Below are 25,057 nucleotides of genomic sequence, written 5' to 3'. Positions count from 1 at the left end.
TTCTTTCATTTTCATATAACTTTCAAATACAATAAAGCTTATTAATCCCAATAAAGAATTTCAGATAATCTTTATATCACTGATCCTTCATATACAGTACAATAATTTCCATATATATATATATATATATATATATATATATATATATATGTTTTTCCACGTGTAACAGTTTTTGTTTCTTTTTCTTAATATTAAGAAATTCTTAAAAGGACTTTGGCCGGACTTTGACAATTATTACAGAATTACATAAAACATTATTTTACACTTTATTGTTATTATACATCGGGCCACATTCTGCATCTTTGAAATGTACAGAGCAGAATGTAGTGTTGCACATTCATTAACAGAACTATACAGGCACCAGATAGAAACTGTAGAGAATTACTTCGATGTAAAATTTATTGTGTATTCCTCTCTCATTAGTTCAGTTCTTCGAATCAGTTTTGTTTCTGGAGCTGTGCATTCAAAAAGAATCACCATGACTCCTTTAAACCTAGGCTCAAGGGTCGCTCAGTAGGCTTTCTTCAGACTCAAGCCTGTTATGACTGAGGTCTGCATTTTGAAAACGCCCCCTTGCGTGCTCCCAATTCTTTTGTCTTCTACTCTGGTCAGCAGGAACCTCATCCACTGAAAAAATTGCTCCACAGCCCAGCCCGGACTGAGGTGTCCGAACCTGCACCCCCACCTAAGCAGAATATGAAAGAGAAATGGGTGATGTGTTGAAAAAGATTTCATGTGTAAATATTTCAACAGGATCTTTTTGCTGATTCTATACCCACTGCTTGTTTAGTTGGGGTTTTATAGTACATTAATCTGTTACATTTCTATAAACATGTATTCCTTTTATTCAGACACACCCACTGGTGTATAGTTTGCAAAACAACCATTCCTTATTGACTAGCTCCGTGTGTGTGTGTGTGTGTGTATTTACAGGTTCGGTAATGCCTCCTCCATCTTTGCCTAGTCCCTCTCCGCTCTTCCATCCCATTCGCTCCAACATCTGACGGCCCTTGTTCCTGTCACTGATCTCCCTGTACGCGCGCGCACACACACACAGATTTCAGTAATGATTACAAAAAGATGTCAATCATCTGGAACAGCTGTAATGAAAGAACTACAAACTAACTATGATGTATAAATGTTGCAATGTACTGTATTATCATAGTGTAATTACACTATAACATTGTTTTTACTGACCGTTTAATTCATCCTTCAGGTAACTCATCAATGTATTTAAAAAAATAAAATAAGAGAGCTCTAAAGTGGGTAAGAGCATAAACCAAGTGCATCAAGGTTCATACTGTATGAGTGTGCGCAAGTATAGCAGTTATAGCTATGATGACATTCAAAGGACAAGCCATTATACCTTTAGTATAGTACGTTATACCTTCATTAATGTAACAAATATGACGTCTGGGTACGTGTTGCTTTTTGTGCATTCTAAATCACAGCATTAATCTACATTGTAGGCTACAAAGAAAGCAGTTTCGGCTTTAATTCTTCATGATGCGTAAGTATTTTGATGTGAAAAAGTGAAACCTTATACCGAGTGTCAGGTACAGCAAATACATTAGCTCTGGCTTGTTATAGAACTGTTGTAACTTTCTAGTAAAATACTTCAGCTAGTATTTTTCCATGTACAGTCTCAGCTTTTATACTGTTCTTTTTTAACTTTTGACATATGGTTTATAGCAGTGACCTAGGTTAACACAAGTGTATGGAGGCATTGAAGTGACGTACACATGAACAGATGCCGGCGCATCGTCTCTGTAGAAAGTTCCCTCGCTTCCCACCACCTGTCTCCGGTTCTCTGCTCGGTCCTTATACTTATTGCTGGAAACACAGCCACCTTCGTATGCACTGTTCTAGACACATACACACATTTTTATAATGTCAAATTTTCATGAGATTTGAAAATGTTCATAAGACACATATGCACACCCAAACTTACTTTAAGGCCATATTTAAGTTTAATCTGTTTGAGCTGTCTTTGTCTCTGCACCTCTTTGTCCTCTTTACTCAGTACAACAGCTAAACAAAAACATGCACACATCAGATAAACATTAACATTTTTCATTTCATATTTTGAATTCATTATAATTGTTATTCTAAATAATGTGCTTTAAGCAACACCATGTAATTCCTTAAAGTATGTACTCATATATAATCACGTATACCCATATTTTCTTCTGAGCGGCGATGGCTTAGGTGAGCTAGCACCTGTCCAGGTTCGCAGGCATCGCATGTTTCCGATCCCATGTGGATGTGAAAAGACAAAACCGTCTCACCCAGCTTCACTTCATCACCATGTGTTAAAGGGCAAGGGTCACAGCGCACTTTAGGCTGCAGACAGACACATACACACAAAGCCAGTTATATTAATGTTCCCAAATGATAAAAGACCAATAATTGGTCAGAATATCTGTTCAAATGAAACCGAATGAAAATCGATTGTGTCTCTAGTTTGATAAGTATGATAACTGCAACACTACAGCTACTGTTTATTTAACAAGAATTCCAATTATTTTAAAAGTATTTTCTTACATCGTCATTTGATTGATCATTTCTTTATCAAAAAAGGATTCAACTACAGCACACGTCTTACATCAACAACAGTCATGCTTTATATAGAGTGCACCAGTTGTCTGCTTAAATGATCATTTAGCCATGATCTGTAAAATTAATATCTGTACAGTAAAGAACATGTAAATGCACATCGATGATGCCAACCAAGCCTTCCACCACATACCAAAGGTGCTTAATTGGATTAATATATGCTATATGATATATGCTCTGGTCCCATCCCAATGAGACGTGGTGACAGCTTACAGCAGGTTATGGTCGCTGAACCGTTGGATGTCCAGGTGGTGCTCCGAAAATAATGTGGGCTTCATGGATAATTGAAAGACCTTTGAGGGTAAAGCTGGCCTGTTAGGGCGGGACGGTGTTCATCCCATTCGGGAAGGTGCTGCTCTTATTTCCTATAGTATAGCTCATAGTCTCAGAAAAGGCCTAGTTAATCGGTGACAATCCAGAGCCCAGGCCAGGGAGCAGAAAGACAGGCTAAACCAAACGTCTGCTAGCTGTATAGAGGCGTTATATTGAGACTGTGTCTGTTTTCCCGAGCTAAGCAAAAAATGTAGAAAGACTCAGAAAGTCTGTTTTAATAATTTAATTAACATAGATACCACAAACTCGGATCACATTAAATGTGCAGCCAGCACCTCTGATCTGAAGCTAGGACTGTTAAATATTAGATCTCTTGCATCAAAAGCAGTTCTTGTTAATGAAATTATCATGGATCAGGACTTTTATATACTCTGTTTAACTGAAACCTGAATTAAACAGGACGAGTATGTAGCTCTAAATGAAGCTAGTCCTCCAGAATACAGCTACATACACCAGCCACGGCTAACTGGTAGAGGAGGAGGCGTCGCAATTATTTACAATGATAATTTGACTATCGTACAAAAACACGGACACAAATTAAATTCATTTAAAGTTCTCTCTAGTAACGTAACAAGTGTAGCTACAAATATAAAGTCAGCTCAGTCGATCCTGCTAATCATCATTTACAGACCTCCAGGGCCGTACTCTGAATTTCTTTGTGAATTTGCAGATTTCCTCTCTAACCTAGTTGTTTCTGTAGACAAAGCGTTAATTGCTGGAGATTTTAATATTCATTTTGAGAATCCAGAAGACCCTCTGCGTAGAGCATTTATGTCCATACTGGAGTAGGAGTAAATCAGTGTGTAATAGGTCCCACTCATAAAGCAGGTCACACTTTAGATTTAATAATATCTTTCGGATTAAGCATAAGAAATTTATTCACAATTCCACTGCTAGTGTCTTATGATCTGCCACGCCTACTTCGATCAAAGGATGCAGGCTGCTTGTCAGTACCCCGTGTTATGAACACTACAGCTGGAGGCAGAGCTTTTTCGTACAAAGCCCCGAAATTATGGAATAGTCTTAGTGTTTAAGTCCAGGCTAAAAACCTATTTATTTAATCAAGCATTTTAATTAGGAGATTTGTCTTGGGTAAAGGGGCAGATCTGGGGGACTCATGGATGTAGAGTATTATGGTGAACTGGTATGTTTAGATGCTGTCTTCCCCACTCCCATTGATCACTCAGGTTTGTTGACGGTGCCCTCATGTCTGTGTTTCCTTCTTGCTCTCCCCTTTTAGTTATGCTGTTATATTTAGTCCTGCCGGAGTCTCTGCTTGCACTCTACACTTAATGTACATTCACATTATACATTATGTGACTGCGACCATACCTAACTGTTATCTCTTCTCTGCTGCTCTCCCCTCTTCTGTTCTCTCTTCTCCCTCTCTCTGTCGAGCTACACGTCGTTCCTAAGCTGCCAATGATCCAGACTCCCTCTGCCCCCCGGACCTGTGTGACCCATTCTGGTGCCCCGCTTCTGGTTTAAGATCTCCCCGTATGTCTCTTTGTGATGTGTCTGGGAATGGTTTTACTCTACCATGAAGACGGTACTGGCCACGACTGGTATTGACAGCTGTTTCTCAGAGAATTTGACTTGGCTGCAGTTGCTAGATAGTTCAAGACTGGAATTTCCTAAAAGTCTACCTGAGTCTCCAATAACTACCTGGACTCCATATTAACATCAATTAACATCAACTGTTATAGCTGAACTGCCTGCCACCTAACACACAGTATAAATGCAGATCAATTCCTGCTTTCTGTTTCACCCAAATGAGGTTGGGTTCCCTGTTGAGTCTGGTTCCCATTACCATCTCAGTGTGCCAAGCACAGTTAGGTATGGTCGCCAAGAAAATATCCCCCACACTATTACATCATAACCCCATGAAAAAAAGAGGAGGGAGTAAAGTGACCCTGCCTGGAGGAAGTCAGGGGCTCATGTCTGGAGCCAGGCCTGGACAGAGGGCACAGCCCAAAAGAGCAACGTGGACCCCTGTTTTCCCCCCCGTCTCGTGGACCCACCGATGGGGTTGGGTGTGCTGTTATTTGGGTAGCAGTGAAGGCCGAGGGCCTAGACGGACCAGACCCAGGCGGCAGAAGCTGGCTCTGGGGACGTGGTCACTTTTCTGTGGGGGAAGGAGCCGGAGCTTGTGCTGGAGGTGGAACGTTATCAGTTTGGGGCTGGATCCATATACTCCTGACTTTCGGGTGGCACCAAGGTGCTTCTGGAAAACCATCCGGCACCTCAGGAGGGGGAAACGGAAAACCACCCAAGCTGTGTACAGCAAGGATGGGACACTGCTGACCTCGACTGAGGAGGTAATCGGACAGTAGAAAGAGCACTTTGAGGAACTCCTGAACCCGACTAATTCACCCTCTGTTGCAGACACAAAGCCCCGGGAATTGACTAGATCCGTCCGGAAATGCTGAAGGCTCTGGATGTTAAGGGACTGTCTTGGTTGACACACCTCTTCAACATTGCGTGGAAGTCCGGAACAGTCCCTAAGGAGTGGTAGACTGGGGTGATGGTTCCCCTTTTCAAAAAGGGGGATGCTGGAGGGGTCTTGGAAATATGCCCATCCAGTCTACATGTGTTTTGTAGATTTGGAAAAGGCATATGATCGGGTCCCTCTGGATTTTCTGTGAGAGGTACTGTGGGAGTATGGGGTAAGGAGGTCACTTCTCAGGACCATCCCATCCCTTTATGCCCAAAGTAAGTTAGACTCGTTTCCAGTGGGTGTTGGCCTCCGCCAGGGCTGAGCCCTGTCACCAATTCTCTTTGTGATTTTTATGGACAGGATATCAAGGCGCTGCTTTTTACAGATGATGTGGTCCTAATGTCATCATCAGTCTGTGACCTGCAGTGCTTGCTGGATCGGTTTGCAGCTGATTGTGAAACGGCAGGGATGAGGATCAGCACCTCGAAATCTGTGGCCATGGTTCTCAGCAGGAAACCGATGGATTTTCTACTCCAGGTAAGGCGCGAGATGTTACCCCAAATGAAGTGTGATGGAACATTGGAACGTGAGGTTGGCTGGAGAATCGGAGCAGCGGGGGCAGTATTGTAGTCACTTTACCGCACTGTTGTGACAAAAAGAGAGTTGAGCCAAAAGGCAAAGCTTTCAATCTACTGGTCGATCTTTGTTCCAACCCTCACCTATGGTCATGAGCATTGGATCCAGGCCTTCATGATGTTCTGACACTACCCTCAGAATTTTACAGCAGAAATTGAGACTCAGACTAGACAAAGTTTTTCCAATCTTCAATTGCCCAAGGTTGATGAGCCCATGCAAATCATAGTCTCAGCTTCTTGCTCTTAGCTCACAGAAGTTGTACTATATGTGGTTTTCTACTGGTGTAGCCAATCTGCTTCTAGGTTGACCATGTTATGGTTAGGGCCAGGGGTAGCTCAGTGGTTAAGGCATTGGACTGCGGTTCGGAAGATCCCAGGTTCAAACCCCACAACCACCAAGTTGCCACTGTTGGGCCCTTGAGCAAGGCCCTTAACCCTCAACTGCTCAGATGTATAATAAGATTAAAAAAATGTAAGTCGCTCTGGATAGGAGCGTCTGCCAAATGCCTAAATGTAAATGTTATGCGTTCAGAGATGCTCTTTGACGTACCTTGGTTGTAACAAGATGTTATTTGAAGTACCTTGCCTTTGCCTTGAGCTCAAACCTGTCTGGCCATTCTCATCTGACCTCTGGGATCAACATGTTTAGTAAATCAATGAGTTTAGAAAATACTCATACCAACCTGCCTAGCAAAAACAACCATACCACCTGCAAAATCACCTTTCTTCCCCATTCTGATGTTTGGTTTAAATTTCAACAGATCGTCTTGCCTATGTCCACATACCTAAATGCATTGAGTTGCTGCCATATGATTGGCTGATTAGATATTTGCTTTAACAAAAAATTGAAGTGGTGTACCTAATGAAGTTGCTGATGAGTGTATCAGTAGTGTTTCATAATAAGGTACAGTGGAACCCTGAATTGCAAGAAACTTGGTCTGTGAGTGTTTTGCAAGACGAGCAAAATTTTTAGATAAATTTTAACTTAATAAATGAGTGAGGGCTTGATATACAAGTAGTACTCATGCGCTTTGTCTGCCGAGCATCATGTGATCACAATTGAGCCAATGGCTCAATTTGTATTAACATATCGTCTCCCATGATCAGTCCACGTGTGTGTGTGCGCCCGTAAAAAGCATTTTTAAAAATATTTTGTGTCTTGAAAAAAAAAAAAAAAGATAAACAGGCTGTAGCAGTGCAGGAGATGAAAACAGTGAGAAAAACACAAAACACACTATCGCTGAACTTAGAATATCAGAACACTCAGTGAAATTCTTCTAAACGGGTTGGAACTCCAGAAGCCAGGTGCTCATATAATAAAAATTGTGTTATTGACCACTTCCATACAAATATTCCATGAAGCGGCTAACAGCAGACATCATGTATACCACATAAACTGTATAAAAATAGAAAAAGCAAACAAATCCAGTGTATAAGACAGTATTAATGAGGTGTAATACCTGTAATATTCGGTTGCCATTGAGCACTGTGCCATTCTGACTCCCCAGGTCTACCAACATGTAACACTGCTGCTCGTGATCAAAATACACTTCTGCATGACTCTACACAGAAACGCAACCAAAACCAAATCACAACTTTGCATGAATAAAAAAAGGCTATATACTGTATGTATGTATACATACAGACACATATACACATTGTACAAAATTCACAGGATAATATTACTAAATGGAATTGTACCAATGTGGAACCCAATTTTAAAAATATGGATTAAGAATTTGTGAAACACATTTAATAAATATTCAAAACTCACATTCTACATTTAAGCTAAAACAAACTAGACTATCCAACGGCTGTTAGTTTTATACCTTAAACTCAAAATCTAAGGTATTGAGGAGTTAAATAGCATATCTAAGCTTCTTAATATTGACAGTTTATACCTTACTGACTCCCATCTCCGGAATCCTGATGGCATGATCCATATCCTTCTCCCTGCAAATCCACAAACATCATACAATAAATTCATATAAAATAATGATTTGCTAAACCACACAAAGCCGGCACTTTCTGGCATGTTACTGACCGGCCGATAGTGGCGATGCTGTCAGCTGTGAGGATAAAAAGAGTGCCGGGCTGCAGGACAGGAGAGCGGACCACAGTTACTCTCACGCACGGGGGCCATCCTTCTGTAACACATACACACAAGCTATAAAGGACACTGAGAAGTAAGGTTTATAGGTGCTTGGTTAAACACAGTAAAATAGTCTAAGGGACAATACAATGTACACCATTTTATGACTTTGCATCTCAACCGGGACCAGTGTTTAGAGATGGACGGAATCTTTAAAACCAATCAAATGGGGCGAAGACTCTCATCATTATACTGTGTCTTCTGTAAATCTGAATCGGTTTTATCCCTTCATTCATGAGAAATTTCATCACAGGTTTACTTGAACACCCCTCCAATATATAATAAGTATAAATCGTTCAGTAGTGCTTGTCAGGTTTGCCACTAGTCTGTTTTAGGATACTATAGTATTACCAAAGGCAAGAACACGCAACACTCTTATTTTTCCTTTAATATCTATTTGTATCTCTCCCAGTCTTTAGCCCCAGACGTTAACGGGTGCTGCTTTAAGTGCCAGACTCTAGTTTACCTTGAATGCCAAAATAGGGCAGATCCTCATGACAAGTACATGCTATATTCATGACAACCACTAAAATTACAGTGAAAAATTATTGTGAGAAAATCACAGTAAAATACAGTGAGGAAAAAAATTATCCTTGAAATAAAGAAATCTTGCTTGTTTGTAGGTGACCAAATACTTATTTTACCATAGATTTTTTAGATTTATTTCCTTATTTTGTCTCTCTTAGTTGAGGTATATCTATGATGGAAATTACTGGCCTCTCCTATCTTTTTAAGTGGGAGAACTTGCACAATTGGTGGCTGACTAAATAATTTTTTTGCCCCACTGTATATATCACGACCAAGAATCAGTGTTCCAAGTAACACCAAGTCTAAAATCTAAATACAGTAATTACACTTAATGCTAACAAACGTACTTATCTCCACAGTTAGAATAAGAAATTAAAAGGAAATGCGTCACCTCTGGTATCTACCTCACCTTCCATTAGTTGCATGTCTCTCTCCGGGCTGTATGAAACTGGAGAGGTAACTGGGGGGGAAGTCAGAGATGCTGATGAGGATGATGTTGAAGGATATTCCTTTGTCCTGGACTGCAAGATCTCTCCTTCTTCTGGCTCACTTTCATTGTCCATATATGCAGAGTGTGAGCTCCAATCCTTGTGTGAATGTGACTGCCTTTTACTCTTTTTCTTTTTTTTCTTCTTTTTCCTGTCTTCAGAATGTCTTCTGTTATTTTTATGCAACCTGCTACGTGAATGAGTCCTGCGTGTCCTACTCCCTGAACGAGTCCTGCTCCGTGAACGAGACCCGCGTGTCCTGCTCTGTGAACGAGATCCACGTGTTCTGCTCCGTGAACGAGACCTGCGTGTTCTGCTCCGCGAACGAGACAGACGTGTCCTGCTACGCGAACGAGATAGTCGTGTCCTGCTACGCGAACGTCTTCCTTTCTTTCCTAAGCTGTCCTCCTCCGGATCTTTTACAGCTTTTGGCTTTTCCTTCACTCCAGTGTTGTTCTGTTAGGTAGGAGACAGTAAACCAATTAGGGCAGAGAATTCGGGGATTTGGGATTTGGGATTCAGAACTATGGGTTAGCAAATAAATTCTTAAAAAATCCTACAATGTGATATCTGAATTTTTTTCTTATTTTTTCTTTCATAGTTGAGGAATACCTATGACGAAAATTACAGGTCTCTCTCATTTTTTTAATTGGGAGAACTTGCACAATTGGTAGCTGACTAAATACGTTTTTGCCCCACTGTAATAGACTTCTTTAAATTCCTTGTTTATGCAGCAAATGATATCTTAGCAACAACAAATATAATAAATATAGGAAAACGTAATAATACATAACATGCATAATACGTTCCGGAAAACGTGCTTTTAAGCACTCGTATATCAATGAATCATAAGAAGTAATGGAAATTCAGATGATCCGTTCCGCAATCCCCAAGTACCCATATAAAAATTATAAATATAAAATATAAAGTATATATTAAACAAATTAACCTGCTCTTTACCACTGAAAAGAATCGTGCTGTATGTGAGTGAGATGAAAGAGGGGTCACGTTTTATTTTTGCATGACTTTAACAAAGAACCTATTTAATGACACTTTCTTTTGCCTCTTTTTAAGGATTTTGCAAAAATGTGACATTGCATTGTCATGTAACAGAGTCATCGCTCGCACTGCATTTTAAATCTTCCTAATTAGGAGGTTGTTGAAGTACAGTTACTAAAGAACAATCACTACACTTGGAAACGAAAAAAAAAAAGCTTTCTGTGCAAGCACACACGTGGTCACAATATTATAGAAAACAGCACATGCGCGCACGGATGTTGACTATACAAGTGACACGCACAATGAGACGATTACCCACAATCCTGCAGCGCCATTGGTTCAGTTGTGATCACGTGACGCTCGGCAGATAGATCGTATACATACTACTCGTATTGCATAACCAAGCTAGTTTATTACGTTAAAATTTATTAAACATTTTTATTCAGTAACCTGTAATCCAAGGTTTTACTGTATACCTTATTTTATCTGTTCATACAAGGTTTTAGAAAATACCAAGTGGGTTTCCTCCCACAGACAAAAGACATGCAGATTAGGCTAATTGCCGTTCACAAATTGCCCGTAGTGTGTAAATAAGCATGTGAGTGCGTGTCTGTGTGCCCTGCCATAGATTGGCACCCTGCCAAGTCTCCCGGGATAGGCTCCAAGCCCTCGTGACCCTGTATATAGGATAAAGCAGCATAGTCGATGAATGACTGAGAGAAAGTGTGTGAAAATATTGAGGTATTTTATATATACACACATAATAAGATTATAATGAAAACTACGTATATCTCTCTATATAATCTTCTGCTACACTAACGCACTTATCCCAGCGTTTCTCCAGTGCAGGTTTTCTCAGTATGCTGGAGCAGTGATCGGACTGCCTGCTTCACATCTGAAATGTTGGCCTCCCAGAAACTCATCATTTACAGACATTTGTACAAACACCGTACAAATGTTTTAATGCTGCCAAGAGTCTCATCACTGTAACATGCTTGTAGTCTTCTGTAAATGTCTATTAGTTTTACAGCATCATTATGAGAATTTGCATTGAAAGTCCTGGTTTGACGTGAACGCTTCTCGTATTTTAACAAGGGCTTTTGTGAGTGGAAATAAAAAAGGGGGACTGATTTTCAAAACAGAGGTACTTGTCTTCAGGCTCGGAAACCCAGAGCCCTGCACAGTTTTAAGTTTTCCCTACTTTTGACATAACCGGATCAGCTAATCAGCTAATAATTAGGCCCTTAATGAGCTAAAGCGGATGTGTTGTGGGTATAAAAAAAAAAAAATGTGGAGTGCAAAGCTTCCAAGACTGGTGATCTTGTGAGGATCTGTTGCTGCAAAATGTTCTCTCTCAGATGGAAGTGTCATTTACCTGGGATTTATTGCATTTCTTTTTGCCCTCTGTATTCTCTGGTCCCTCTACGGCCCTCTTACGCTTCCATGGGTTGACATTCTCCTGATCGCTGGCAGTTTGCCCTGACTGAGCTGTGGACAGCTCAATTCGAGAGTGGAACTGATACTTTCCACTGGTGTGGTCATAGTAGTAGTAGATCCCTGTGTTGGCATCATAGTACAGCTGACTGTTCTGAAAACAGATAATTCACCTGTTAGGTTCATTAGAAAATTCCTACCCATAATAATATGCTTTTTAATATATTATGGTGTGAAAGATATTAATTATCATCAATTAAAGGGTCAGTAAGCCCTCTACCCATCATAAATGAAACATGCTGTTAATGTTTAAAAAAAGTTGGCATTATTCGTGTACAGAGACTTTAACTGATAAAGGGCAGAAGACTCCGGGGACTCTGTCCTTTACTGTTGAGCAAAATGTTTACATACAACAAGAGTAAAGAGTAAAGATATTTAAGTTTTTCATAACTCCACCTAATCTATGTTGCTATACTTCTCTTTCAGCGAGTCAATCAGTCTCTCTCCATACTTTGCTTACATCAGAGATAATTTTACAATAATAACTAACAGATTTATTTCAGCTTAAATTTATTACATTATATCAGTGTCATAATTTCAGGGGCTTAAAAGTTTATATTCTTTTGTAAGCTGACTGAATCTTTAAACAGTCTAGAATATTCTAGAAAATTCTAGAAACTGCTGTAATGGCTTTCAGAAGATTCTGATTGTCTAACTGTCATAATTGGGAGTAGTACATGTGTTCGTATGACAGAATGTACTATTATAAACAGTGTCTTTCTCTCCTTGATACCATGGTAAAATCTCACCAAGACCATAGAAATAAAATTAAGACCACAAGTAATAAAGGTGAAATAAACATCTGAAGGAATTAAAGAAACAACATGGTGTACATCCTCCATTAAGAGCATCTTACAACACAATAGCCTGAAAAGCAGAGAAGAGGACCCACAAAGTTGACAAACACCAGAGAAGTAATGGCCAAAGATTATAAATGTTGTGAGAAGCTTGATACCCCAAGCATTTCATTCATATTTATTTAAAGTCAGTGCTACCAAACACTAAGAAGATGTATAAAATCTTGTGACCCACTGAAAATGTCAAAGTAAAATCAGAGCTGAAATATTTTTAAATCACTTCTTATGGGAATAAAGTAAATACTCTTTTTTGATATAACAAAGGAAATGAATGGTTCCATTAAATAAGTCTGAATGTCTTAATTGTAATTACAGATTAGTGAAAATATTTCACAAGTAACAAGTACAAGAATTTCAGTACAGTAAAGTGTATATTACAAGAGTAGATTCAGAAGTAAACATATACAGTTTGGCATTGTCAGTGTTGTATAAAAGCAGCATACCGAGTCGTAGTAGAAGCCAGTAGAATGGTCGTAATACATTCCTGAGCTTTCGTCAAAAACAAAGCCCGTCTGAGTGACTGCCTCTTCTGCTGTGGCTTTTAACATCGCTGCTATAGATGAGCTGCTGTCGACAGCTCCCTTTCATAAACATACACACACAAAATGTTTAATTACCTTCAAATAAGAAAACCCTTGTCCGTACGTTTTAATCAATTATTAAAGAAATAATAACCACATTATTTTGTATTTATTTAAAGAAGAAAGTGTGGAAACTACTGCTTTGTTCTGACTTTTATTGTTAATTTACAATATGTAACACATCTCTACCATACCAGTCAGACCAGTGCACAATCAACTGTCAGTGTGTACACATACTGTCAAAAAAACGGTGTAACTGATTTTACTTCATTGAAACAAAACCCATTTTAAAAATATAGTATTACAAGACACTTATGACTAGACTTATATGTCTACTAAATTATTTAATTATGAAATCATTTGAACTAAGATCAAAAATTTCCTCAAATAAGTCTTATTTTTTTCAACCAAAATATTTATTGCACTCAAGTAAAAAAAAGTGCTGGGACACTTGTATGCGTGTGAGATAAAAAATAATTATGAAAATGCATGCAATGATAAAACATATACTAGCTGCAAAACATATGAACTAAGGGAATTGTAATAATTTGACCAATGTAATGATTTAACCAATTCTTGACACAATGATGTTCAATTGAGGGACATGGAGAGCATCAAAAGGAGCCAATCAGAACCAGGCTTTTTTATAAAGCATTAGTGTGTATACATTCACTATAACAGCACATACACTCCTGTTACCTCAGTTTCATCCACACTGGTCACTTCATCTGCCTGCTGTACACTGGCTGATTCTACCTCTGTTGTAACAGGATACGCATCATGGGTTTCCTGGATTTCAGTATCGGTGTTAAGTGTAGATTCTGCAGCAGCCTGATAGTATCCACTATAGTAATAACTGTAATCTAAAAAAATAAGATAAACACAGTTATACGAAGAATCAGTTTATTGACCAAGTTCAATTTTTAAGCTCCACATTGTACTTTTTATCATTGCAAAAGTTTAACACAGTCAAGAACAACAATAAAAAAAATACTTATTTGGCTTGGATTAGTTTACCATGAGGTGGTGAGATAATGTAAATATAACTGGAGTACGTCTAGTTTTTAGTATGACCTATATGCATCATGTAAATAATTTACACAAGATTAAAATAACTATTATTTTACCTCTTCTTAAAACGATTAGTAGAAATAACCCCCAGTAACATAACTCCTGTCCAAACTGATAAAGAGCTTCTAAAAGATCCTGTGGGAAATTTTGCTCGCTCTTTATCATCATCTCATACCGAAACTAACACAACCGAGTACTGTTAAGAGTTTAAGACATGGAATAATACAACATACACAGCATTTTAATTGCTTGATGTGTTAAAACAACTAACAAAAGTTTCTAGTTTAGGTATAGCCTATACAGAGCGATCATGTGACCCAATAATCAAGGCACCACCATGGGCGCTAAAACAAGCATTGTATAAGGACATGTATAAGTCACATAAAATGTGCATGTTTTGACCATTATGACACTCTCATCTCTAATACCTGTACATCAAGCTTCAAACATCATGTTGTACTCTCCAGTAGTAAAGGAAAAGGCATAAAATGCAAAACTAGCAACTAGTTTTTACATCTCATACTATTTGGCTTCGCCTTTTTCTGCGCTTTTCGGAGAACGCGCGAGTTTCTTCTTCTAAGAACAACAAACGGAATTCACCTCCAAACAACTAAACTCCGACTCAGGTACGTTATCATGTCTACCATTCAGCTCGTTCAGTGTGTGGAGTGCAGGATGTTTAGACATTCTTCCTCCGTCGTTAGTGGTAATTTTATTTGTGATAGGTGTGTGTTAGTGAGCACTCTGATGGAGAAGATATCAGCGTTAGAGGAGTGCATCCAGACTTTAGAGAGGGTTAGAGAGTGTGAGAGCAGTGTTATTCCTGTAGCGGACAGTCTGGGTGCCGCAGGCGGAGATAACCAGCCCCTGACTTAGGCATTAGAGCCCTCACAGCGGGGCGAGTGGGTGACGACTCGGCAGCATACTCGTTCAGCCAAAGCTAATGCTAAGGCTAGCCCGACCTTTAGGGGCGCCAGCGGCAGTGGTTAGGTGTATCCCGGGAGCCAGAGCACCGGACATAGCAGGTAATCTTAGGGCTCTAGGACAGCACAGGTTCTCCAAGATAGTGGTACATGCTGGAGCTAACGATATACGCCTTCGTCAGTCAGAGGTTAGTAAGAATAACTTTATAGAGGTGTTTAAATTAGCGAAGGCGATGTCCGATGGAGTAGTATGCTCTGGTCCCATCCCAATGAGACGTGGTGACATAACTTACAGCAGGTTATGGTCACTGAACCGCTGGATGTCCAGGTGGTGCTCCGAAAACAATGTGGGCTTCATTGATAATTGGAAGACCTTTGAGGGCAAAGCTGGCCTGTTAGGGCGGGACGGCGTCCATCCCACTCGGGAAGGTGCTGCTCTCATTTCTTGTAGTATAGCTCATAGTCTCAGATGAGGCCTAGTTAATCGGTGACAATCCAGAGCCCAGGCCAGGGAGCAGACAGACAGGCTAAACCAACCGTCTGCTAGCTGCATAGAGTCGTCACTCAGGGTTCATCATATTGAGACTGTGTCTGTTCCCCGAGCTAAAAACAAATTTAGAAAGACTCAGAAAGTCTGTTTTAGTAATTTAATTAACATAAAGACCACAAACTTGGATCAGACTAAGTGCGCAGCCGGCACCTCTGATCTGAAGCTAGGATTGTTAAATATTAGATCTCTCGCATCTAAAGCAGTTATAGGTAATGAAACTATCACAGATCAGGAGTTTGATATACTCTGTTTAACAGAAACTTGGATTAAACAGGACGAGTATCTAGCTCTAAATGAAGCTAGTCCTCCTGGATACAGCTACATACACCAGCCACGGCTAACTGGTAGAGGAGGAGGCGTCGCAGTTATTCACAATGATAATCTGACTATTGTACAAAAACACGGACACAAATTTAATTCATTTAAAATTCTTTATAGTAACATAAGTGTATTTAACTATATTAAGTCAGCTCAGTCGATCCCGCCCCCGCCCCCACCTCGGCTACTCAGACCACATCTCTGTTATGCTAATTCCAGCATACAGACCACTCGTCAGGCGCTCAAAACCGGTTCTGAAGCAGGTGAGAACCTGGCCTGCAGGAGCCATCTCTGCTCTTCAGGACTGTTTTGAGTGCACTGACTGGAACATGTTTAGGGAGGCTGCAACTTACGGCGACTTCACTGACTTGGAGGAGTACACGTCATCAGTGACCAGCTACATCAACAAGTGCACCGATGACGTCACTGTCTCCAAGAGCATCATCTCACGACCCAACCAGAAACCGTGGATTACTGCGGAAGTGCGTGCACTTCTGAGGACCAGAGACTCTGCCTTCAAAGCGGGAGACAAGGTGGCCCTCAGAACAGCAAGGGCCAAACTTTCTCGGGCCATCAGAGAGGCAAAGCGCGCACACGCCCAGAAAATCCACAATCACTTCAGGGACAGCGGTGACACACGGCGCATGTGGCAGGGCTTACAAGCCATCACAAACTACAGGGCGACATCACCTGCCTGTGACAGTGACGGCTCCCTCCCAGATGCGCTGAACAACTTTTATGCTCGGTTTGACAGGCAGAACAACGTGGCGGCGAGGAAGACCACCCCTCCTCCGAACGACCAGGTGCTGTGTCTCACTACAGCTGAGGTGAGGAAAACTCTACGCAGAGTCAACCCACGTAAAGCTGCTGGACCAGACAACATCCCAGGCAGAGTGCTCAGAGAATGTGCTGAACAGCTGGCAGATGTTCTCACCGACATCTTTAACATCTCTCTGAGCAGCGCCGTCGTTCCCACGTGCTTCAAGGCCACCACCATCGTCCCCGTGCCCAAGAAGTCTACTGTGTCCTGTCTCAATGACTACCGTCCCGTTGCACTCACACCCACCATCATGAAGTGCTTCGAGCGGCTCGTCATGAGACACATAAAGACCCTGCTGCCCTCCTCACTGGACCCACTGCAATTTGCGTACCGTCCTAACCGCTCAACGGACGACGCCATCTCCACTACACTCCATCTTGCCCTCACACACCTTGACAAGAAGGACACATATGTTCGAATGCTGTACATAGATTTCAGCTCAGCATTCAACACTATCATCCCCCAACAACTGATTGGGAAGCTGAACCTGTTGGGCCTGAACACCTCCCTCTGCAACTGGATCCTGGACTTTCTGACCGGTAGGCCTCAGTCAGTACGGATCGGGAACTGCACCTCCAGCACCACCACACTGAGCACTGGGGCCCCACAAGGCTGTGTGCTCAGTCCCCTGCTGTTCACACTGCTGACTCACGACTGTGTAGCAACACACAGTTCGAACCACATCATTAAGTTCGCTGATGACACAACCGTGGTGGGTCTCATTAGCAAGAACGACGAGTCAGCGTACAGAGAGGAAGTGCAGAGGCTAACAGACTGGTGTAAAGACAACAACCTGTCTCTAAATGTTGACAAGACAAAGGAGATGGTTGTTGACTTTAGGAGGACACGAGGCGACCATTCTCCGCTGAGCATCAACGGCTCCTCTGTGGGAATCGTCGAAAGCACCAAATTCCTGGGTGTCCACCTAGAGAAGGACCTCAGCTGGTCCCTCAACACCAGCTCCCTACAGAAGAAAGCCCAACAGCGTCTCTTCTTTCTGAGAAGACTGAGGAAGGCCCAGCTTCCACCACCGATCCTGACCACCTTCTATAGAGGAACTATCGAGAGCATCCTGAGCGGCTGCATCACTGTCTGGTTTGGGAATTGTGCCATATCGGATCGAAAAACCCTACAACGGATAGTGAGGACAGCGGAGAAGATCATCGGGGCCTCTCTCCCCTCTATTGAAGACATCTACACCACACGCTGCATCCGCAAAGCCACCAGCATTGTGGCTGATCGGACACACCCCTCTCACATACACTTCACACTCCTGCCATCTGGAAAAAGGTACCGAAGCATTCGGGCACACACATCCAGACTGTGCAACAGCTTTTTTCCACAAGCCATCCGTCTCCTCAACAAAAAGGGACTGGACTGATAAACACAAACACACTCACACACACACAAACACAAACATTATCACACAGCTTAACTCAACTACCTCAAAATATTGAGACTGGACTGACTAATCAACACAAGTGCAGACACACTGACCTACACCACCAAATTATCGTACACACCAACCTGTAAATGCTTCACTGTTTTTAACAATCTTTTTGCACAATGATCATTACTGGACTACATTTTTGCACTAATTCCTCAAATCTTGCTGCTGTTTTAAGGAATGTTTATGTTTACCCACTACCTCAACACCATATTTTATGTTCGGTTATGTCGTGGTTGCGCATTGTCACTTTGTTGTTGCTCTTGTTTGCACATTTGCACGTGCACTTTATGTTGTCTATAAAAATGTTACTTAGCTAGTTAGTTATTGTTAATTTATGTTGTAATTTATGTTAGGTCTCTCTGTCCTGTCTCTGCTAGCCAGTTAACTAGGCCTCTTGGTTAGCTAGTTTAGTGTCTATGTTAATTTATGTCGTAAATTTATGTTGCATGTAGCACCTTGGTCCTGGAGGAACGTTGTTTCGTTTCACTGTGTACTAACTGTATATGGTTGTAATGACAATAAAGCCTACTTGAACTTGAACTTGAACTTAATTGTCATTTACAGACCTCCAGGGCCGTACTCTGAATTTCTTAGTGAATTTGCAGATTTCCTCTCAAACCTAGTCGTTTCTGTAGACAGGGTGTTAATTGCTGGAGATTTTAATATTCATTTTGAAAACCCAGAAGACCCTCTGAGAACAGCATTTATGTCCATACTGGACTCAGTAGGAGTAAATCAGTGTGTAGTAGGACCCACTCATAAAGCAGGTCACACTTTAGATTTAATAATATTATTCGGATTAAGTATAAGAAATTTATTCACAATTCCACTATCTGAAGTTATCTCAGATCACTATCTTGTCTCAATTCAAGTGTGCCACAGTAATAATGTACGCACAGCGCCGTGCTACCGTATGAAACGTACATTCACATCAACTACCAAACAGAGTTTTATCAGTAATCTCCCAGAGTTCCCAACTTCGATTAGATCACCGTCTGACCCCACAGAACTCGATCAGGCGACTAAATATTTAGAGTCGACATTTCGCTATACCTTAGATAATGTAGCTCCAGTCAAAAGAAAAATTATTAGAGATAAGAAACTTGCTCCCTGGTATAACGATCACACGCGCACTTTGAAACAGACCGCTCGGAAATTAAAACGTAAATGGCGTCAAACTAAATTGCTAGTATTTCAAATAGCATGGAAGGAGAGCATCCTGAACTATAGAAAAGCTCTTAGTGTAGCTAGATCAACATATCTCTCCACTCTTATAGAAAATAACAAAAATAATCCTAGATTCTTATTTAATGCTGTAGCCAAATTAACCAGAAATAAGACCACTGCAGAAATCTCCACAACAACATCATGCATTAGTGAGGACTTCATGAACTTTTTTAATAATAAAATTGTAAATATTAGGCATAAAATTGAGGTTTTGAAACCGAACAATGTAATTGATGCAGATGTTAATCTAGCCATGTCAAATCAGAACCTAGCATACTTTACTCCCCTTGAAGAGAATGAACTAATTTCACTCATCTCTTCTGCAAATTCATCAACCTGTATATTAGATCCTGTACCGACACATTTTCTTTAACAGATAGTACCAGCAATAACAGAACCCCTGTTGAGAATAATTAATTCTTCACTCAGCATTGGTTATGTTCCAAAATCTTTTAAATTAGCAGTTATCAAACCAATAATTAAGAAACCTGACCTCGACCCCTGTCAGCTGTCCAGTTACAGGCCAATATCAAACCTCCCCTTTATCTTTAAGATTCTGGAAAAGATAGTAGCGGAGCAGCTATGCTCATATCTACATAGAAATGGCATACATGAACTGTATCAGTCAGGATTTAGGCCTCATCACAGTACAGAGACAGCGCTCGTTAAAGTAGTAAATGACATCCTATTGGCCTCTGATCAGGGTTGTGTAACTATGCTTGTATTACTCGACCTCAGTGCAGCTTTTGACACCGTTGATCAGGCTATTCTTCTTCACAGATTAGAAAATGTAGTAGGAATTAAGGGTACAGCCCTCTCCTGGCTCAGATCCTATCTGACCCATCGTTATCAGTATGTAGACTTAAATGGTGATTATTCTGCATGTTCTCTAGTGGAGTTTGGCGATCCGCAGGGTTCAGTTTTAGGTCCACTGCTTTTTTCCCTTTACATGCTTCCTCTGGGCAACATAATCCGTAAGCATGGTATTAGTTTTCATTGTTATGCTGACGATACACAGTTATATGTCTCAGCAAAACCTGATGAGAAAAAACAGCTTACTAAAATTGAGCAATGTGTGCAGGACATAAGAAATTGGATGCTAATTAACTTCCTTCTGCTAAATCCGGATAAGACAGAAGTTCTAGTCATAGGACCGCATACAGCTAGGAGTAAAATTTTAGATCACACCGTAACTTTAGATGGCCTTTCTGTTCCATCAAATGCAACAGTGAAAGACCTTGGTGTGATTATTGATTCCAGCCTTTCATTTGAAGCTCATGTTGATAATATTACCAGGATAGCATTCTTTCACCTCAGAAATATTGCCAGGATAAGAAATTTATTGTCGCTAAACGATGCAGAAAAACTAGTTCATGCTTTTATCACCTCTAGGTTGGACTATTGTAATGCCTTACTGTCTGGTTGTTCAGCTAGATGCATAAATAAGCTTCAGCTAGTCCAGAATGCAGCAGCGAGAGTCCTCACTAGAACCAGAAGATATGAGCACATCACCCCTATCTTATCTTCACTGCACTGGCTCCCTGTGAAATTTCGCATTGATTTTAAAATACTACTCTTGACATATAAAGCATTAAATGGTCTCGCGCCGCAGTACCTGAGCGAACTGCTAGTGTCTTACGAACCGCCACGCCTACTTCGATCAAAGGATGCAGGCTGCTTGTCAGTACCGCGTATTATGAAAAATACCGCTGGGGGCAGAGCTTTTTCTTACAAAGCCCCAAAATTATGGAATAGTCTTCCAAATAGTATTCGGGACTCAGACACAGTCTCAGTGTTGAAGTCCAGGCTAAAAACCTATTTATTTAGCCAAGCATTTTTATAAATAGATTTGCCATAGGTAAAGGAGCAGATCTGGGGGACTCATGGACGTAGAGTATTATGGTAAACTGGTATGTTTGGATGCTGTCTTCCTCACTCTCATTTGCTGACGGTGAGGTGATTGTTTGCTTTACATGTCAGGAAGCCCTCATGTTTGTGTTTTCTTCTGGCTCTCCCTTTTAGTTATGCTGTCATAGTTAGTCCTGCTGGAGTCTCTGCTTGCACTCTACAGTTAATATACATTCACATTATACATTGTGTGACCATACCTAACTGCCATCTCTCCTCTTCTTCTCCCCCCCCCCTTTCTCTTTCCTCTCTCCTCCTGTCTCCCCCTTTCACTCTTTCTCTCTCTCTGTCGAGCTACACATGTCGTTCCTGAGCTGCCAGTGATCCAGACTCCCTCTGCCCTCCGGACCTGTCTGACCCATCCTGGTGCCCCGCTTCTGGCTGAAGATCTCGTCACATGGATGCCCCGTGTGTCTCTCTGGGATGCGTCTGGTGTCTGGGGATGGTTCTCTCTACCTAGAAAATGGTTCTGGCCTTGACTGGTGTTGGCAACTGTTTCTCTGGGGACTTGACAGTTCGATAGTTCAGGACTGGAACTTCTTACAAGTCTACCTGGGTCTTCAATAACTACCTGGACTCCATATAAACATCAATTAACATCAGCTATTATAGCTGAACTGCCTCCCACCCTACACACTGTATAAATGCAGATCATTTACTGCTTTCTGTTTCACCCAAATGAGGATGGGTTCCCTGTTGAGTCTGGTTCCTCTCAAGGTTTCTTCCTATTACCATCTCAGGGAGTTTTTCCTTGCCACTGTCGCCCTCGGCTTGCTCACCAGGGACAAACTGACCATTTTGATTTATACAAATTCACATTTCATACAAACTTAAATAATTCTTTTGACTGTGTAAAGCTGCTTTGCGGCAATGAAAATTGCTAAAAGCGCTATAGAAATAAAATTGAATTGAATTGAATAAAATGTCATTCCTGGTGTGAGATTAGTCCTTGAGTTAGAACAGTGTGCATATGTGTAACAGCACCTGTCTCATACTGGGTGTAGTCTTCAGTCTGAGTCTCAGCTTCCACTCGACTCTTCTCCTTTTTTTTCCGCTCATGAAGCTCGGCGCTCAGTTCCTCAACCTGCATTCCATACAAGCACAGAACTACAGTACTGTACAAAAGTCTTAAGACACCCCTCATTTTTTTATATTAAACAAAATTAAATAATGTAGATTAAATTTAAGAAATTGAACAAATGTTTTACTGTGTTAGGCTTTGACAAAGCGTAGAGATACAACTAAAAAACTGGTTGTTTATGTAACCCTCAGCAGCAAGCTCATTTCCCTTCTTGTCTGTTCCAACCACTAAGCATTCAGCATCACCTGTATACTAATCACCATCCTGATCGTATGTCATCATCTGCACCCATTTCTCACCGGTTCATGCCTAAAGGTAGATACCTTTTATGCTTAAAAGATTTATTCACAGGTCACTATGTGGCTTAACAAACAAAAATCATTACTTATTCCTCTGAAACTGAGAGCCAAAAAAGTCATTCAAGAGGTCTGGAGAACTTTTCCTCACTCACTCATCTTCTATACCGTTTTATCCTGTATTCAGGGTCACGGGGCCCTGGAGCCTATCCCAGGAGGCATACACACAACGAGCAATTTGGGAACGCCAATTTGCCTAAACTGCATATCTTTGGACTGTGGGAGGAAACCAGAGTACCCAGAGGAAACGCAAGCACGGCGAGAACATGCAAACTCCATGCACACAGAGATGGGAATCAAGCCTGGCAGAACTATTCCTCAAGCCTACATTTAAAAATAAAAGAAAGTCTGGCTCATTGGAATCAAAATATCAAAAAAGGACGGGTGTCGTAAGACTTTTGCCCGATATTGTAAGGCATAGTTGGAGAACAACACCTACTTATAAGGAGAGTATCTGAGGATCAATGAAGCATTTGTATTACCTGCTGTCTTAGATCATGGTTGAAGCTCTCTGTGCTCCTCTGAAGCCTTAAACTTTGGTCCAGCTGCTTCTGCACTCTCTTGAGTTCAATCTGACACTTCACCAATTCCTGCTGCAGGCTCCTCATCTCTATCTGTAGATCAGATACCTCTAACCCGCAGCCCTCCATCTGCTGACGTGCGACCTTAGACGCCAAACATGTTTCCTGCAAAATTGGTTGCTCAGATTTCGATCCATCGTCCTCTTTCAGGTTTGTCCCCTCAAACTCAGACATTTCCTTTATCTGCTGGACCGGAATCTCATCTTCATGGAAAACCTCTGGTTCGGGCTCGCACTTTTCCTTCGGAGAAACTGATTTTTCTTCCATCAGCAGAGTGATATCTGTTTCCCTCTCCATGCTCCAGACACTCTGAACCTAGCAGTGAGTAGAGGAGTAAATGTTGGCTTCTGAACACTCCTCTTTTCTCATTACTTAGCAAAACCTCTCCTCTTCACCGTGGCCATGTATTTTTTATTAACAGCATCCATTTTTATAACATGCTAACTGCTTATTTCAAATAGTAGTACTATAAAGAAATTTTTTAAATGAACATAAAAGGTCCTGCCCATCTTAGGGCTCTTTTTTAGAGCAGGTGAGTATGTACAAGAGATGAAGTCACCTTTTTGCTTCATAATTACAAACACATTAATCTCACCTTGGTCAAAATAGCTTGAATATAGTATCTGATAATTGACTATCTTCCCGGTAATGTAATCACACAGTATAGTAGCTGGGCTGAGGTTAACGTTACCTGTTCAGCAGTGCTATCTGTCTCAATAGTCTCTATGCAGTATGTAATGTACTACATAACCAATTTGACACAAGGCCCTCAGCTACAAAACACACACACATGCGCGCGCGCACACACACACCACCCTAGACAATCAGTTTTCAGCCTAACTTCTAGCCGTTTCATTTTTTCGCTTCATTTCTAAACCAGTAATAAACGCCATATGATTCGCCTGCCTACAATTCTTACTTAAATACAATTCTGGTTAATGATAAAGTGAGCTATAATAAAGAAACTTTATGTATTTATATTCCATATCGTTAAATGCCGCCATTTGCAGCTAAACAAATGGACGCTTCTTCTTCTTTGGGTTTACCAGCAACTTCTACTCTGAGTGAGCCATACTGCCATCTAATGCACATGGCTGCATCCTGCACTCAGCCATATTTCAGCCCAGGGGCAGCACGTGGTTTAGTGCCTAGCACTCTGGCCTCACAGGGTCTAGGGATCGATTCCCACCTCGGGGTTTGTGTACATGGAGTTTGCGTGTTTGCTTCCCTGTACTTGGCGAGCACTGCCAGAGTCCTGGTTTGATTCGGGTCTGTGTGCATGGAGTTTGCATGTTGCTTTTAACTCATTTGCATATGCTGTACTTTGCACACTGTTATGCTGCTGCGCTCGTGACTGGACATTCCACCTCAGTTTCATCTCAATTCTATTATTATTATTATTATTACTTGTACACAATGTAAATTTTACAGGCAGATTTTTTTTCTATACTGTCATTTTTTTATATTCTTATTTTCTATTTTCTATTCCTCATTTGAATATTTTTTTCATACTCTATTTTTCTTTTTATTATTATCATTTTTAAATATATTCTTTATTTAAAATACTTTATTTTTCTTTTAATTTTTAGGTCAAGGGAGGTTGTTACATTTCACTGCATTTTATACTGTGTAAGGCTGTATATGTGACAAAT

General features: G+C 40.9%; 1 protein-coding gene across 3 annotated transcripts; it reads right to left on the bottom strand.

Annotated features, from left to right (window-relative positions):
- Window positions 1-137: 137 nt before the first annotated feature.
- On the bottom strand, window positions 138-24,430 carry aggf1 (angiogenic factor with G patch and FHA domains 1). 3 transcript variants are annotated; one of them, XM_053478606.1, is made up of 15 exons: window positions 24,001-24,430; window positions 23,307-23,720; window positions 22,372-22,471; window positions 13,820-13,983; window positions 12,983-13,120; window positions 11,564-11,776; window positions 9,111-9,645; window positions 8,066-8,168; window positions 7,923-7,974; window positions 7,482-7,583; window positions 2,178-2,343; window positions 1,952-2,031; window positions 1,741-1,865; window positions 932-1,031; window positions 139-685 (listed from the first exon to the last, which is right to left on the bottom strand). In XM_053478606.1, the coding sequence occupies exons 2-15, from the start codon at window positions 23,700-23,702 to the stop codon at window positions 500-502; spliced, it is 2,460 nt and encodes an 819-aa protein (XP_053334581.1). In that variant the 5' UTR covers window positions 23,703-23,720; window positions 24,001-24,430; the 3' UTR covers window positions 139-499. The 3 variants fall into 3 exon arrangements, with proteins under 3 accessions (XP_053334582.1, XP_053334581.1, XP_053334580.1); XM_053478605.1 differs by having other exon boundaries at window positions 24,097-24,430; XM_053478607.1 differs by having other exon boundaries at window positions 138-685; window positions 8,066-8,165; window positions 23,307-24,430.
- Between the last annotated feature and the right edge of the window lie 627 nt (window positions 24,431-25,057).

This window comes from Clarias gariepinus, chromosome 19, assembly GCF_024256425.1.
Source record: "Clarias gariepinus isolate MV-2021 ecotype Netherlands chromosome 19, CGAR_prim_01v2, whole genome shotgun sequence".
Classification (NCBI taxonomy): Eukaryota; Metazoa; Chordata; class Actinopteri; order Siluriformes; family Clariidae; genus Clarias; species Clarias gariepinus.
This window is presented reverse-complemented; position numbering and strand designations above follow the sequence as displayed.

Coding starts and splice junctions, on each gene's coding strand:
- aggf1 (XM_053478606.1), bottom strand. CDS start 23,702: ATGGAGAGGGAAACAGATATCACTCTGCTGATGGAAGAAAAATCAGTT. Junction 22,472..23,306: donor ACCATGATCTAAGACAGCAG/GTAATACAAATG, acceptor TATGGAATGCAG/GTTGAGGAACTGAGCGCCGA. Junction 7,975..8,065: donor AGCATCGCCACTATCGGCCG/GTCAGTAACATG, acceptor GTGGATTTGCAG/GGAGAAGGATATGGATCATG.